We start from the raw sequence: 14,642 nt of genomic DNA on the forward strand, positions 1-14,642 counted from the left end.
TTGTGCCGCAGGGGGACAGGGCAGCTGTGCTGCAGCATTTTAAGGAATTGGTGGGACCCTGGAGCACAGAAAGCAGCTCTGCTGAGTGCCCTGCATGAACCCGACAGCCGCATTTCAGAGAAATACGATCCCCTCGTGGAGGACGTGCAACAACTGAGGCTAGGAGTGAGCTACAGGAGCTGCATTGGCTCTTCAGGAGGAGTCCCTGCTGCTCTTCCTGGAGAAGATGAACGAGCTGCAGCTGTGGCTCCACCTGAACCTGTGGAGATCCATCCTGGGATGGAGAAGGTGCTGCAGGACACGTGGTCTGCAGCTGAAATGGGGCAGGTGCACAGGATCCACACCCCAGAGCACACCTGGCTGACAAATTCAAACAGCAGCATCTGCACTCTGGGCTCCTCTGCTGATCCTGATTTCCCTTGTGTTGTTATGGCATGAGGAACTCTCATCTGGCACCATCCCAGCTCCTCTGGCACACCTCTGGAATTCCTGCTGTGCATTCATCAGGCCAGAGTGCAGGAGCTGTGCAGGAAAACCCTTCCTGACTACCTGGATTAGACTGAAAACCTCACGCAGCAATCCAGCATGATTTTATTATTTTCAATTTCTACTTAAACACTGGGTTGTTAAAGCTCTGCACTTGTTCTGTTTCTGTACCCTTCCTTTTCTGTACTGTATGGATTTCCTGTGAACTAAAGTCCTGATCCACTTCAGGTGAGGAGAGGTGAGCTTTGCCTTGATCCAGAACTTGGGAGTTCAGTCCTTAATGTCCTCCTGGAATTCTCTGCCCAAGTTCTGCCCTGCTGAGCTTCCCCTGCTGGAATTCTCTGCCAAACATCAGGTGTATTGCTGAGCTTCTCCCATAATTCTTGGCACTTTTGCATTATTTTGCAGCAAATGACACTGATTCCTTAAATTCCATTCCTGCTGTCTGTGTTTTTGGTGCTGCCCCTGCCCAACCTGATGCATTCTCTCTTTTCATCAGTTTACATCTCCCTTTCTCCATTTTTACATGACATTCAAAATCTGGAATTTATCGATGCTGGGTTTATATAAACAAGATAAAATGCTTACAAAATTTATTGAAAATTTACAGAACAAAACCAAGTCTATGATACAAAATGAGATCAGATAACAACAAACAGCAGCCATGGGCTGGAAGTTGCTTCCTCCTCATCTGTCAGCTAAACTGCACGCAGGGAGACCAAGTTCCTCCAATCCTTTCAGAGCCAGGATTTTGGGGTTGGTGGCCACGCTTTTGGTGGTGTTCTGGGTTTTATAAATGCCAATTAACCTGTCTGCAATCTCAAACATGTTGTTGCGCAGGCTGATGATGATGAACTGGGCGTTTTTGGTTTGTTCCTGAAACAGAAGGGATTTGTGTTAGTGCCCAGCATTCCCAACATCCCCTCTGTCCTGGCGTGGCACACAGAGCCACGTTTGAACTGCAGCTGCAGGCAGGGAACCTCCAAGGGCTTCCCTAATCTTTGTCACTTATATAACTCTGAATATTCAATGTTTAATTACCTGAACTGGAGCCGTGTAAGGGGTTGCTTTGATTAAATAAAACTTCTGCTGAGGGCAGAAGTTTTAAAGGCATGAAAAAAATTAATTGCTACTAGATCAAAGACACTGATGGGAATGACATGGAAGTGTAAATCCCAGGAACCTTGGGAAATCACAAGCTTGGATCCACGGAGACATCAGTCCCAGCTGAAGTTGTGCACTCTGCCAGCAGCTGATGGATCTGGGGGAGCTCTGTGTGATCCAGGGGGAGCAGTAAAACTGCACAGCCCAGACCTCAAACCTGCCAGGAATTACGTGGCCACTGTGTCCCTCTGGAGGAGGAGGGCTGAGCCATGAACTCACATAGATGTAGAAGGCCACGATGGAGACGTTCTTGAAGTCGAGGGCGGCGTCGATCTCGTCCATGAAGTACAGGGGGGTGGGTTTGTAGTGGTGCAGGGCGAACACCAGCGCCAGCGAGCTCAGCGTCTTCTCCCCTCCTGACAGGTTGAAGATTTTCTTCCAGCTCTTCTTGGGAGGCCTCACGCTGCAACAGAGCAAGGGTGGGGCTGTCAGCAGTGCTGGTCCTGCCTGAGCCTGGCTGGGGGACAGGGGATGTTCTGTGCCTCACTGCCTTTCCCAGCTCAGGGATTTATCCTGGAACACTCCTGCCATCATTCCCTGGGCAGAGTGAAGTGACCTGGGAATTGAGAAGTGCTGGGAAAGGAGTTCAAAGCTTTCCAACTGCTTTAGCTCCTGATTTCTCCAGGAGAAATAAATTAATCTGAGAGCTAAAAACTTGTGGTTTCTGTCACTATTTGCCCACATTGAGCCTTTCCTGGTTCACCGATGATCCATTTACTTTAAAAACAGGGTGAAAAAAGGACTATGATGATTAAAAATTAACAGAATATAAAGTATTTTAAATACCTGAACATGATTCCCTCTGAGAAGGGATCCAGACTGTCCACAAGCTCCAGCTCAGCATCCCCTCCCAGCGTGAGCATCTGGTAGTTCTCCTTCAGCTTGTTGGTGATGACATTAAAGCCTGCCATGAATTCGTTCAGCCTCTGTTTCCTCAGCTGTTCAAAGGCCTCTCGGAATTTGTCCCTCTCGCTGGTGATGTTGTCCAGCTCCTCCACGTGCTTCAGGTACAGCTCTTCCTGCAGGGGAAACATCCAAACCAAGGGCACTCAGAGCAGCTGCAGTTTAAACCTAAACACGTTTCCTACCATTTGAACATTCCTTCTCCCCAGCTTGGCTAACAGCCCTGAAACAAAACCCCCAAATTCTCTCTTTTCTCATCTCTGCTGCTGAGGGGAAACAAAAAACCAAACCTGTGTCAAAATAAAAAATACTTCATCTATTGAATGGTTCACTATTACTGATGTGAGGAGGGAAAATCCAGTACTGTGTGTCTGTCTTGGCTGGGAAGACTTGATTCTGTTAAAGAAACATTCCCAGGAGAATCGTGGAATTGCTTAGGTTGGAAAAGACTTCTACATCACCCAGGAAATTGTCACCTGACACTGATGGTGTGGGAAACAAAAGGCACAGAAGCTCCTAGAAACAACTTCCACCTTGGCTAAGGATGAGCTGCTGACAGCAGGAACAGCAAATTCCTGTCTTCCCAAAGGAAGGAGGGGATCAGGGTCGTTCCCCCCGGGGCTGGGCTGTGTCCCCCAGGCTGGGCTGTGCCCCCCAGGCTGGGCTGTGCCCCCCAGGGCTGGGCTGTGTCCCCCCGGGCTGGGCTGTGTCCCCCAGGGCTGGGCTGTGTCCCCCAGGGCTGGGCTGTGTCCCCCAGGGCTGGGCTGTCCCCGTCCCCCCGGGGCTGTCCCGTCCCCCCCAGGCTGGGCTGTCCCGTCCCCCCGGGGCTGTCCCGTCCCCCCCAGGCTGGGCTGTGTCCCCGGGCTGGGCTGTGTCCCCGCGGGGCTGTCCCGTCCCCCCGGGGCTGCCCGCACCTTCCTCCGGTACTCGGCGATGGCGCCCAGGTTGGGGCGGAGCTGGTGCCGCTGCGCCTCCAGCAGCGCGATTCTCTTGCTGAGCACGTCGGGCTCCTGCAGCGCCTCCAGTTCCTCCTCGCTCAGCACCCGCAGCTCCTCGGGGGCCTGGCCCTCGATGGCGTGCAGGGACAGCTTGGAGATCTGCAAGCACAGCGGTGGCAGCTTTAACACACACCCGGAGCTGCTTCTAACACCGGTTTGTTCTGGGTTACTACAGGGAAATTTCTAATCTCCAAACGTTTCAAGATTCTTCCCGCGGGTCCCTTTAAAATAGGGAGTGAAAAAGAGAATAAATTCCCTTTATGCTATTATCCTGATCCTGCCTATACAGCAATAAGCTGGGATCTGAAGAGGAATTTTCTGCCGAGTCCTCTGTTTTCTAAGGGTTCATCCTGTGAGATCCACAGAGCAGCTGTGGCCGCCCCTGGATCACTGAAGTGCCCAAGGCCAGGACTTGGAGCAACCTGGGACAGTGGAAGGTGTCCCTGAGGGACATTCTCATCTGGATGAGCTTTGAGGTGCCTCCCAACCCAAACCATCCCACAATTCCCTGATTTGAGGTTTTGGAACAAAAGCATTTCTTACCTCTTTCTGCCAGTATTTAACCTTTCCCTGGTGGGTGGAAATGTGGCTGTCAATCTGTTCAATTTTCAGCTTGATGCTCAGAGCTTCACTTTGAAGGGCATGTTCAGCATCTCGAATAGTTTTCATCTCCTGGAGTAAATTCTTCTGCTCCTCCTGCACCGCTGGCAAAGATTCCTGAAAAAAGGCAAAATGCCCCCAAAAGGGCATTAATCAATTACCTACTAAAATGTTGCCCCTTTTTTGGGTGGTAAGTCTGTTTTCACTTAATTTACTCATGGCTATGGATGGAAACAAATAAATATTCTTGGATTTATAACTGATCCTTGAATTCTGGAATGACTGAGAAAATGCTGCAATTGGTATTTTCATTCCAGATCTGGATCAAACAGGTCCTACACTAATTTTTAGCTAATTAGAGAAAGACATAAAAATCTTGGATTTATTTGAAAGCATTTCAGCCATCCTGGTTTTCCCTTTCTCACAGAAATCTAGATGGGAAACTAAAATTCCACATAACTGGGAAAGTTTTATGTTTAATAAAGTTTTTATATGTAAGAAAAATTTTATGCTTAAGAAACACAGCAATTTGTTTGGGGAGACCTGGTGTTAGCTTTTTCCTAAACTGGGTCAGGATAATTTCCAGGTGAGTAAAAAAATGACAATACCCCATTGCCACGGCCTGGCTGCTCTGCAGAGAGAATGGGCTGTCAGTGGGACACAGGAGGATTTAACTCCCCTCCCTGATTTCCCTGGAGCCCAGAGGGGTCCCAGCACTCACCTCAGCCTGCTTGCACTCGTTCATCACCTCGCTGGCTTTGGCCTCCAGCGTTGTCATCTCTTCTGTCAGTTTTATCATCTCCTTCTCATTCTCCTCCATCTCCTTCTGCGTGCGCTGCAGAGCCTCCTCGCACTTCTTCAGGTTCCTGCCCAGGGACAGGGAGCTTTGTGCACCTCACAGAAAATGACCCAGGAGCACAATCTCACTGGCAACAAGGAGGAGGGGCTGGCTCAGGCACCAACTCCCCCACTCCAGAGGGATCCAAGGAAAACAAAGCTGTCTTCCTCAGCAGCCAGACCTCACTAAATGGCTTCGTTTCTTCTTTCAGAGTTTGGAATCTCTGTGGAGTGGTGAGCTCCCATAAAAAATAGATCCCATTTTATTTCCTGACAGAGCTCCTAATAAAATCAGTCCCTTCAGATTTGAACTGCTCCAGCGCATCCAATCCAGTGCTATTTTGGACTTTATCCTGAATATTGCAGTTTAGGCAATATTAAAGAAATCATTCAGGCAAATACTACAGAAATGCTGATTAAATATGACTTTTAAACTATTAGAAACTACAAAATTTGACTTCCCTTTCCCTCCTTGAGCCCCACGTAGCACAGCTCCAGCCTGAGGCTGCCCGTGCTGTACCTGTCTGCAGTCTTGGCTGCCACCTGGGCCTTGGTGATGGCTGAGGAATATTCATCTATCTCCTTGTCAATCTTATCAATTTTGTCCTGCTGAGCCTTCAGTTTCTGGTTGTTGGTGTCCATGATGAGCTGGTGCAGCCGTTTCACCTCCTCCTCCATCTTCCCGGCCTTCTCAGCCGCGCGCTCATAAACTGTGAGGAGAGGGGAGTCAGTTCTTAATCAGGATTATTTAATGTACACAGAGCACTTCAATACAGGAGGTGTGCATTAGAGCTTACTCCAAGCTCATTCTTTGCAGTTAATTAATGAGAAGATGCTCAAAAGGTAAATTTCAAGGACTGGCCACCAGCATTTCCCAGGAGCTGGTGTGAATGTGTGGTTCCTGCCCCTCCTGAACAGCATCACTGCACAAAAGGGATGTGTTCCCACACACAGTCAGGGATTTATTTTAAAGACTCATGGCAGAGCCTAGTTAGAAAGCAAAAACCTTCACTTGCCTTTTATATCAGTGCCTCCTCATTAACAATTCTTACCCCTAATTAAACTAACTTTCCCTATGAATATGTGATACAACCACAAAAATCTAAGCAAAGAAACAAAATGCTGAAATTCATGTTTACTTTAGCTTGACTTAAACATGAACTTGAGCAAGTACAAAGAAAAGAGGTTTTACTTTCTGATCTCCAGAAACACCTTAGAAAAATGAGGTCCCAAACCAAGACAGGGAACTGAAGCACAAACCCAAACCCATTCCTTCCTCTATTGCTAAAAGAGATTACTACATCTTTTATCTCAAATCTCCTCTCCACAAAATGTACCTTTTTTATAACCATCAAGGGCTTTTTCCAGCTCCTTCTGTTTGGTTTTGTCTGGAGCAGCAGCAGTGACGTTGGCTTCGAGTTCCTTGATTTGATTTTTGAGATCAACTTCTTGCTCAGAAAATCCCTGCAGAGAACACAAAATGGGCTGGAATCTTGTCCCTGGCAGCTCCCTGAGGGCAGCCAGGGCTGTGTGGGGCAGAGGCGGGGCTCTCACCTGGATGCTCGCTGTGTATTTCTCCGAGGTGTTCCTCATCTCCCGGATCTCCTGCTGCAGTTTCCCGATGGCCTCCTCCAGCTGGGATTTCTCCTCCTCGCGCTGCACGGCTCTTTGGCAATCCCTCTGCAGCTGGGATTCCATCTTGCTGATCTGCACACCATGAGAGGAGTATTTACTGATGGCACCATGACAAAACCAAGCCAGGGCTCGTCCCTGTGCTCTTAAAACACAGGAGAAAGTGGAGTAAAAACTTCAGCTTGGGGAGTCTGAGTGCTGGGAACATCAGTGAGAAACAAGAGGAGCAGCTCCAGATTAAAACCTAAATGGAATTCAGAAGGAAAAGCAAACTGCATCCTGCTCTGCCAAAATGGTGTCCAAGCTATCAACGGGAGCACTGTGAGACTGAATTCAGTAATGGGCTGGGCTGTGAACAAACACAGAATAATCCCAGAATCCCTGGGGCTGGAAAGGCCCTCCAGGACCACGGAGTGCAGCCTGAGCCTGGTCACCACCCTGTCCCCAGCCCAGAGCACTGAGTGCCACCTCCAGGGATGGGGACTCCAAACCTCCCTGGGCAGCCCCTGACAGTGACAGCCCTTTTATCCCTGATGCACTTCAAAGCATTCTAACCTCTGCTAACATTTGGAATTTTGGCTTGTAAACATTTTAAAATTATCTTCCATCCCAGACTGCTCCTGCTTTGAAAGGCACATGTGTGTCAGAACTGCCCAAAGGAAGGAATTCTGCTGGAATTGCATTTCCATGCTGTACTCACCTCTTCTTCTGAGATATCCATCACGACTGAGGAGCCCATTCTGCCCTTCATGACCTTTCCTCCCCCACCAGTCATGGTTCCTACAGAAAAAGGGATGAGAAGAGCTCAGAGAGCTCCCTGGGCTGTGATAACACCCACAAAGTGCTTCCAAGGGAGCTCCAGCTGGGCTGCAGTACCTGACACCTCGATGATCTGTCCTTGCAGGGTTACCACCCTCCACCTTTTCTCCTTCTGGAATGCTATTCTGGTGGCTTCTTCCAGGTTCTTGGCCACCAGAGTGTCCCTGAGAGCGAAGTAGAACACCAGGCGAATCTTGGGGTCCTCCACCTTCACCAGGTCAAAGAGCCGTGGCACGTTCTCAGGGGTTGGGATCTTCTGCATTTTATTTTCCCACACAGCCATCTACACCCACAGGGGAAATCAAGGAATCAATCTTTGAGATATAATCCTGAGGTCATCCTGTTATCCTATGGCATGTTAAGGCTTTAAAAGAAATGTAATTAGACTGCAATTAACAGTAAAATGATTTGTTTTCTCACCTTGTCCAGGGCTATAAAGGTGGCAACTCCAATGTCTCCAGCCTTCAGGAAGTTCACACAGGCCTGGGCAGTGTCAATGGTGTCCACAACAATGTGGTCCAAGGCTCCACACGAGGAGGAAATGGCCACATCATACTTGTCATCGATGGCTCCCAGATCCCCCTGAGGATGGAGGGACGAGGGGCAAACACTCATAGCTGGCACCTGAGCTGTCTTTGACTTGTGTCCCACTAAATCCATGAATGCACTTCTTAAAATCTGAATAAACTGATTTTTCTGAAGCAGAGATAATTCTCCTCGGACAAAAAAGTGCAGAATACAAAACCAGCACTTCTACAATTACACTGACTTGCACCAGGAATGAAAAGCTCAGTTCTGAATTTCCAGTATTTTAAACCAACATTGCTTGGAGAGAACTGAAAAATATTTGATTTTACAGCAAGTCCACAGGATTTACAGCTCTGCTTTCCAAATTGCTAATGCCAGGGAAGTGAGGCATCCCTCTCCAAACTCTAATGCCAGGGAAGTGAGGCATCCCTCCCCAAATTCCTGATGCCAGGGAAGTGAGGCATCCCTTCCCAAATTCCTGATGCCAGGGAAGTGAGGCAATCCACACTTCATGACAGGAACACCACTCAGCTCCTCTGAATTGTAACAGCCTTCTATCACTTACCAGCCTTCCATAGAGGCCAGGAATATTCCCACATTTCTTCTGCTGGAGCAGAGCCTCGAGCACTTTTCCTCGGCTGCGGCTCTGTGCTAAAGAACTTTTGGCTTCCTCGACTTTTCGGCGCAGGTTTCGCACGAGATCCTTGGCCCCGGATTCTTCCCTTCCCAGCTTCTCCAGAGCATTCTCTTTCTAGGGGTCAAAGACATTGCCTCAGCCTCCCAAAATCTACTGAGTTCAGGGAGCCTTCAATTCATGGCTTTGTTCTTTGGGGAATGATTGAGGAGCAGGAAGTGAAATTCAAAGAATGGTTTGGGTTGGGAGGGACATTAAAGTTCCTCCAGTGCCACCCCAGCCATGGCAGGGACACCTCCCACTGTCCCAGGCTGCTGCAGGGAAGATTTGCAACAGGGAAAGAGAAAAATAAAATGGGTACAGATGAACAATCTAACACAGGTATGGATGTGATTTATGAAGTTCAGGGGCTTTTTTTATATTTAACTGCATTCCCTAAATTAGAATCTCAATAATGGCAGTTTAAACACTTTGTGAAGCCAGCCTGGCCTTGGGCACTGGCCAGGGATCCAGGGGCAGCCACAGCTGCTCTGGGCACCTGTGCCAGGGCCTCAGCACCTGAAGAAGGCTCAGGAATGCAGCCACATCTCAGAGTCAAATTAAATCTGTTCCCTTGCAGGGATATGTGGGATTTAAGTTAAGTCAACATTGGTTTAACAAAGTAAGTCTGAAATCCAGTATTTGCTCCACCAGCAAAGTGAGTATTAGAAAACAGCTTTTGGGTCATGGTTTATTTTCACCCTGATCACTGCCAAAGAGGAGAGGGAGCCTTTGGTCTGTGTGTGACTCAGGATGAGATGGGAAAGTCAAGTCTCACCTCCTTGAGCTGCTGCTCAGCCTGGGGTAGTTTGGCAGCGATGTCTTTGATGGCAGCTTTCCTTTCCTTCAGGGTGCTGGAGGTGCTGCCCAGGGCCTCCTGGGCCTGCTCGAGGCGGGCCAGGGCAGAGTTGTACTTGCTCAGGTAGAGCTCCAGCTCCGCCTGCGCTATGTCCATGTTGGAGCGGCTCTCGGCCACCTCCCTGCTGAACTCCATCAGCTCCTTCTCCTTGCCCTGCAGGAACAGGCACAGCTCAGCTGGGCACGGGAACAGGGCATGGCATGGGCTTTTCCAGCCCTGGCAGCAGGAAACACCTCTGCTCTCTGGGGGAAGCAGCATTTCTGCATTAATCAACATGAAAGGCTGGGAATTTAACAAGGCTTTTCCTAATGATGAAGAACATCAGGGAGTTACCACAGAGCATTTCCATACAAGCTTTGGATGGTTTTTTCAAAGGTGGGAGGAGCCCTACACACTGACCTAAATGACAGCTCAAACCCATGGAGAATCCACCTTTTCAAGGACAGAAAATAACCCTGCAAATTTACAGGATAAATTTCCAGCCTCCAGGCACTGAACACCACCACCAATAACCAAATGTTAAAGTGGTTGTTCATTAATTCACAGTCAGTGTGGGAAAGGCTGGGAACAGATGGTTCCAGAATATCTTGATTTATTTAAGCAACACCATTGCCTTAAATGATTTGGTGGCAGAAAATCAGTGTATTATTTACATTAAATCAAGGAATGAGCTACTTGATAAAGTCTGAGCACCTAAAAAGCAGCCAAGGGTTTAGTAAGATACTTTCCCACTGAGGCTCCTCTGAACTACCCTGAGAACAGTGGAATTGTCCATAAATGGCATTTCACAAGTGCCTGGTGCTGGTTTCCTTCAGCAGAGGGAAGTTACAGCAGGTGGGTGATTCCTGCCTGTCCAAACCTCTTTTTCCTTCTGGATCTCCTTGGTCTCCTCCTGCAGGCTGGCCAGGACCTGCCTGAGCTTGGCCTCCTCCTTGTCCTTGGCCTTTGCCAGCAGCTCCCTCTTGGCCGTGGCGTCCTCGATGGCCTTGGCACTGGTGGAGGGGATGTTCTTCAGCTCCTCCACCTGCACAGGAAGGGACCTTGAGCCTCCTCTGCCCTGGGCAGCAACTCCTGAACCCCTCCTGCAGCCAAAGGCAGCCCAAGAGCTCCCAGGGACCAGGGGGTGACACAGCTCCATGCATGAACTCCACTCATGGAGAGATCGCTGCACTGAGTGACCAGCAAACAACACCTCGGCCTGATTTAATGGCTTCACATTTCTAATTAAAACAATTTAGTATCTAATTAAAACAATTCCAACACCATTTTCCACCTTCTTTGTGCCCTTCCCATTGTCTCCACAATTTACTGCACTTTTCCAAGCCAATCCAGCTGATCCAACCCTTTACCTTTTCCTTGTCCTTTTGAAGCTGCTTCTCCAGTTTTTTAGCCTTGCTCTTGGCATGTTTGAGTTTCTCCCTCGCTTTCACATCCTGCAAATCCAACTGAGTGAATTTTTCTTTGTTTTCCTCTATGAACTTTGTAATTTTATTGCATTTCCTGGAAAAAAAAAAAGAAATATAATTATTTAATATAGTATAAAAATAAGGCTTATTAAGGTTGCTTTAATAAGTCAACATGGAGAATTTAAGCTAATATTACTCAGGTTTTGTAATTAACAATATCCAATATTCCCAGTATTTTCCCTGGAAAAATGATGTTCCAACAGAAAAAGATCAACTACCCAAGCAATATTAAATATATTTTCAGAAATTTTCATTTTTTTCTTGACAGAATTGATAATTCCCATCTTTCCCCAGTATTCCCTGAGGATGAGCAGGTCCATATTTTGCAGCTGGATTGGGGATCAGCACCCAAGCAAAGCAATTTTAACACAATTTATGCCTCAATGATTCATGAGGAAACCAGGGAAAAATTCCCAAATTTGTGTCCCTAAGCATTAGGGTTGTAAATCTAAAAAGCATCTACTAATTCTTTTTTTATAGAATCAATATAAAGAAATATTTTAAATCTATTAAAAAGATCAGACATTTCCTTATTGTAATTGTGAACCTTACCCAGAAACAAATCAAACCTATGTGAATTTGCTTTCATTTATTTTTGTGCATCGAATTTGTTTTTGTGCATTTAATTTATTTTTGCACATTAATTTAAATGCTTCTTTGTATTTAGATGTACCAGAAGCGACTCTGGTCATCAGATAATTTAATTTTTTGGTGGGAAACATGTAAAACACAGTACTACACATCCCTAAAGTACTCACTTTTCAAGTTCTTTCAAAGCTTTATTCTTGGTTTTTGTTTCCTCTGCAAGTTTACTGCTTTTCTCATTAATGCTTTTTGTTTCTTCATTAATTTTCTCCTTCTGCATTTCCAGGTCATTTATTCGTTTCTTTAGGTCATGGCTAGGAAAATAAAACAATAAATTCTCACTTTTCTCCATCTTCGCATTGAATCTCTAGTTCCAACTCTCAGTGTAACAACAGAATTATGTAAAATATCAAAAATTACAATAATTTGGAGTTAGAAATGGAAAATATTTCTAATTAGAGATACTGAAGCAAAGTTTAACAGCAGCCCCATCACATTAAAGCCAGCCCAAACCCTGAGAATTACTTACATGTAATATTGACACATCTGATTCTTTTCCTTAAATATTTGGTTTTCCAAGCAAAGGAACTCAATGGCTTTGTTCTTGTCCTCTTCCAAGGCATCTTTTTCTTTCTCCACCAGTTTAACTCGATTTAACTGGAAAAAACCAGAGGGGCAGAGCTGAGGCAGGGCCAGCACTACAAGGGGAAACCATGAGGAGAAAATTCCAAACCCTTTGTAGGACATGAATCCTCTGGAGAAATGGTATCAGGAATTACCTCTGCAAGGCAATTTTATGGTGATTTCCTTTATCTCAGCCTTCTGACTGGCCATTTTTAATTTAATTCCAACAGCTACAGGTGATGTCTATTTTTAAAACAAGTCTGCTACAGGATTTTCCAAAGACACATCAAGGAGAACAAACTGATTTCATTCAGAGCTTTTTTTTCCTTTTACCACTCAATACACCAATGAAATGCTACAAAAGCAGGATTTTTAGGGGCAGCAGTGATGCCTTGTTCAGGCTGCCCTGGAGCAGAGGCTGGGCAGAGTCCCAGAATAAAGCAGGGATTTATCCAAAGCATCTCCTCCATGGATCCACCTTGGGCAGCACCAGAGCCCAGCCAGGGCTGCACCCAAGATGAACCAAAATGGCCCCAAAATGCACGAGCGCTGCCGGGGTCTGTCCCTGGGATCAGCTCTGCTCCATTTGCACCTTGCAGTTCATTGTCCCATTGCAGCTTTAGCCCAGGCAGTCCCACCCTGCTTGTTTTTCTCTCTCCAGCCCACGGGGTTTGTGCTCCTGGGCTGAGATTTGGGTCATTTGTCCTTGGTGCCCAGCTGGAGCAGGAATTGTTTTGTCTCCTGCTCTGTGAGCAGTAATATGAAGTAACACTTCTACTATGAAGCTCAGAACTGCACACTAAAGTTGCACAGAGCCTGAAACATAGAAAATCTAAAACCTGAGGCATCAGCAGTAACTCTGTGTATTCTGAATTCCCCACAGGGCTGTGTGTGGAAATGCTGGGATTTGTTTGAGATGCCCCAGGAGTTCACAGAATCACTGGGCTGGAAGAGACCTTCAAAGATCATTGAGTCCACCCCAGCCCCAACACCTCACCTAAACCCTGGCCCCCAGTGCCACATCCAGGCTTTGTTAAACACACCTAGGGATGGCGACTCCACCACCTCCCTGTGCAGAACACTCCAGAACTTTATCACCTTCCTGTAAAAACTTTTTCCTGATATCCAACCTCTATTTCCCTTGGTGCAGCTTGAGGCTGTGTGCTCTGGTTGTGTCAGTGCTGCTGGAGAAAAAGCACAACCCTACCTGAGCACAGGCACCTTTAGGAGCTGTAGAGTGATGAGGGCACACTCACCAGTGGGCGCCAGGCTCCCTCAGTGGCTGCTCCCAGGGTCGATCCCAGCCCAGCAGCCGCTCCCAGGCTCGGCTCCACACTCAGCGGTTGCTCCCAGGGCCACTCCCACCCTGGCCAGCCCCTCCCGGCTCGGTCCCACCCTGGCCAGCCCCTCCCCGGGTCGGTCCCACCCTGGCCAGCCCCTCTCACCTTCTCCCCGCGCTGCTCGTTGAGCAGCTCCACCCGGCGGCACAGGGTGTGAATGGGCTCCTTGAGCCGCGCCGAGCCGATCAGATCCTCCAGGTACTCCAGCATCCCCTCGTCGTGCTCCATCTGCCCCTTGGGCTTCATCATGGCAATCTGCTCCACCTCCCCCTTGGAAAACAAAAGTTAGGTGGGGCTTTTCTTAGGTTTTGGTTTTGTTTTTTTCTGAGGTGGGGAAAATATTCTGAAAAAAAAAAATCTATGGAATGAGTATGAGATGTTATAAAAAAAGAATAAAACAAGGCAGCAATTAAAGTTATTCAAACTGGAATATCACAGAATCATTAACGCTGGAAAAGGTCTCCAAGATCAAGTCCAACCTTCACATTTATTTGGGAAAACAAAGATCAGAATAAAGAGAAATTTTCTGTCCAAGGTGAAGTGGAGCCACCTTTCAGGTCTGACTGTTGCTTCATTCTCTAAAGATTCAAAATGTGTTTCCCCAACCTAAAAAAAGAAGAGGAGAATAAAGCAGGCCCTTGGCAAGAGTTTAATCAGGATTGAAGTCCCTGAAGGTCCCTTTAGAAACAGAAAGTCCATAAAATCCTGGCTGATGGATGAACTGGAATTGGAATTAATTAAATTGGGGCTTCCTTGGTGGAGAAAGAAAAGGATTCTTTGGGTATGAGGGTTTCTTTGTGTAATTTTCCTTTATGTATCATGTTAATTTCAAGTAATTTAGATGGTATTAAAAATAATTTCAATTCTCAAAAATAAGATTTAGGAAGGATTAAACAGACCCAGAGACAAGGCCAGTTTGTGTTACTGAAAACCCAACTCTTATTTTAATTTCTTGCACATCTCAAAAAGCAAACCACTCAATTTGTGAATAACTGCTGCTGGATTGTAAAAACCCCAATTTACTCCCTTGCCACCAAAGTGTGGGTTCTGTCCCCAGAACTGGGGAGGAATCTGTGCCACCCCCCCAGTGATTCTGGGATTGTCACAAATCCTTCTCCTTCTGGCATT

The 14,642-nt window shown here is 47.1% G+C and overlaps 1 protein-coding gene across 6 annotated transcripts in view; it reads right to left on the bottom strand.

The window, feature by feature from the left end:
* Positions 1 to 1,065: 1,065 nt before the first annotated feature.
* The window catches only part of SMC4 (structural maintenance of chromosomes 4), a 28,306-nt gene continuing 14,729 nt past the window's right edge, over positions 1,066 to 14,642 (bottom strand). For 5 of the 6 annotated variants that reach the window (XM_063167403.1, XM_063167404.1, XM_063167405.1 and 2 more), the window contains 18 exons: positions 13,620 to 13,784; positions 12,080 to 12,207; positions 11,724 to 11,864; positions 10,849 to 10,999; positions 10,359 to 10,523; positions 9,419 to 9,652; positions 8,533 to 8,718; positions 7,860 to 8,021; positions 7,497 to 7,722; positions 7,321 to 7,400; positions 6,543 to 6,695; positions 6,326 to 6,452; positions 5,509 to 5,698; positions 4,873 to 5,017; positions 4,095 to 4,268; positions 3,468 to 3,650; positions 2,437 to 2,669; positions 1,624 to 2,053 (listed from right to left, as the gene is read on the bottom strand). In XM_063167403.1, the coding sequence (XP_063023473.1) occupies positions 1,624 to 2,053; positions 2,437 to 2,669; positions 3,468 to 3,650; positions 4,095 to 4,268; positions 4,873 to 5,017; positions 5,509 to 5,698; positions 6,326 to 6,452; positions 6,543 to 6,695; positions 7,321 to 7,400; positions 7,497 to 7,722; positions 7,860 to 8,021; positions 8,533 to 8,718; positions 9,419 to 9,652; positions 10,359 to 10,523; positions 10,849 to 10,999; positions 11,724 to 11,864; positions 12,080 to 12,207; positions 13,620 to 13,784 (3,273 nt within the window). Of the gene's footprint in view, positions 1,363 to 1,623; positions 2,054 to 2,436; positions 2,670 to 3,467; positions 3,651 to 4,094; positions 4,269 to 4,872; positions 5,018 to 5,508; positions 5,699 to 6,325; positions 6,453 to 6,542; positions 6,696 to 7,320; positions 7,401 to 7,496; positions 7,723 to 7,859; positions 8,022 to 8,532; positions 8,719 to 9,418; positions 9,653 to 10,358; positions 10,524 to 10,848; positions 11,000 to 11,723; positions 11,865 to 12,079; positions 12,208 to 13,619; positions 13,785 to 14,642 lie in introns of those variants that run through there. The other variant, XM_063167406.1, reaches the window with a different exon arrangement.

The sequence above is a fragment of the Melospiza melodia genome, chromosome 12 (genome assembly GCF_035770615.1).
Source record: "Melospiza melodia melodia isolate bMelMel2 chromosome 12, bMelMel2.pri, whole genome shotgun sequence".
Lineage (NCBI taxonomy): Eukaryota > Metazoa > Chordata > Aves > Passeriformes > Passerellidae > Melospiza > Melospiza melodia.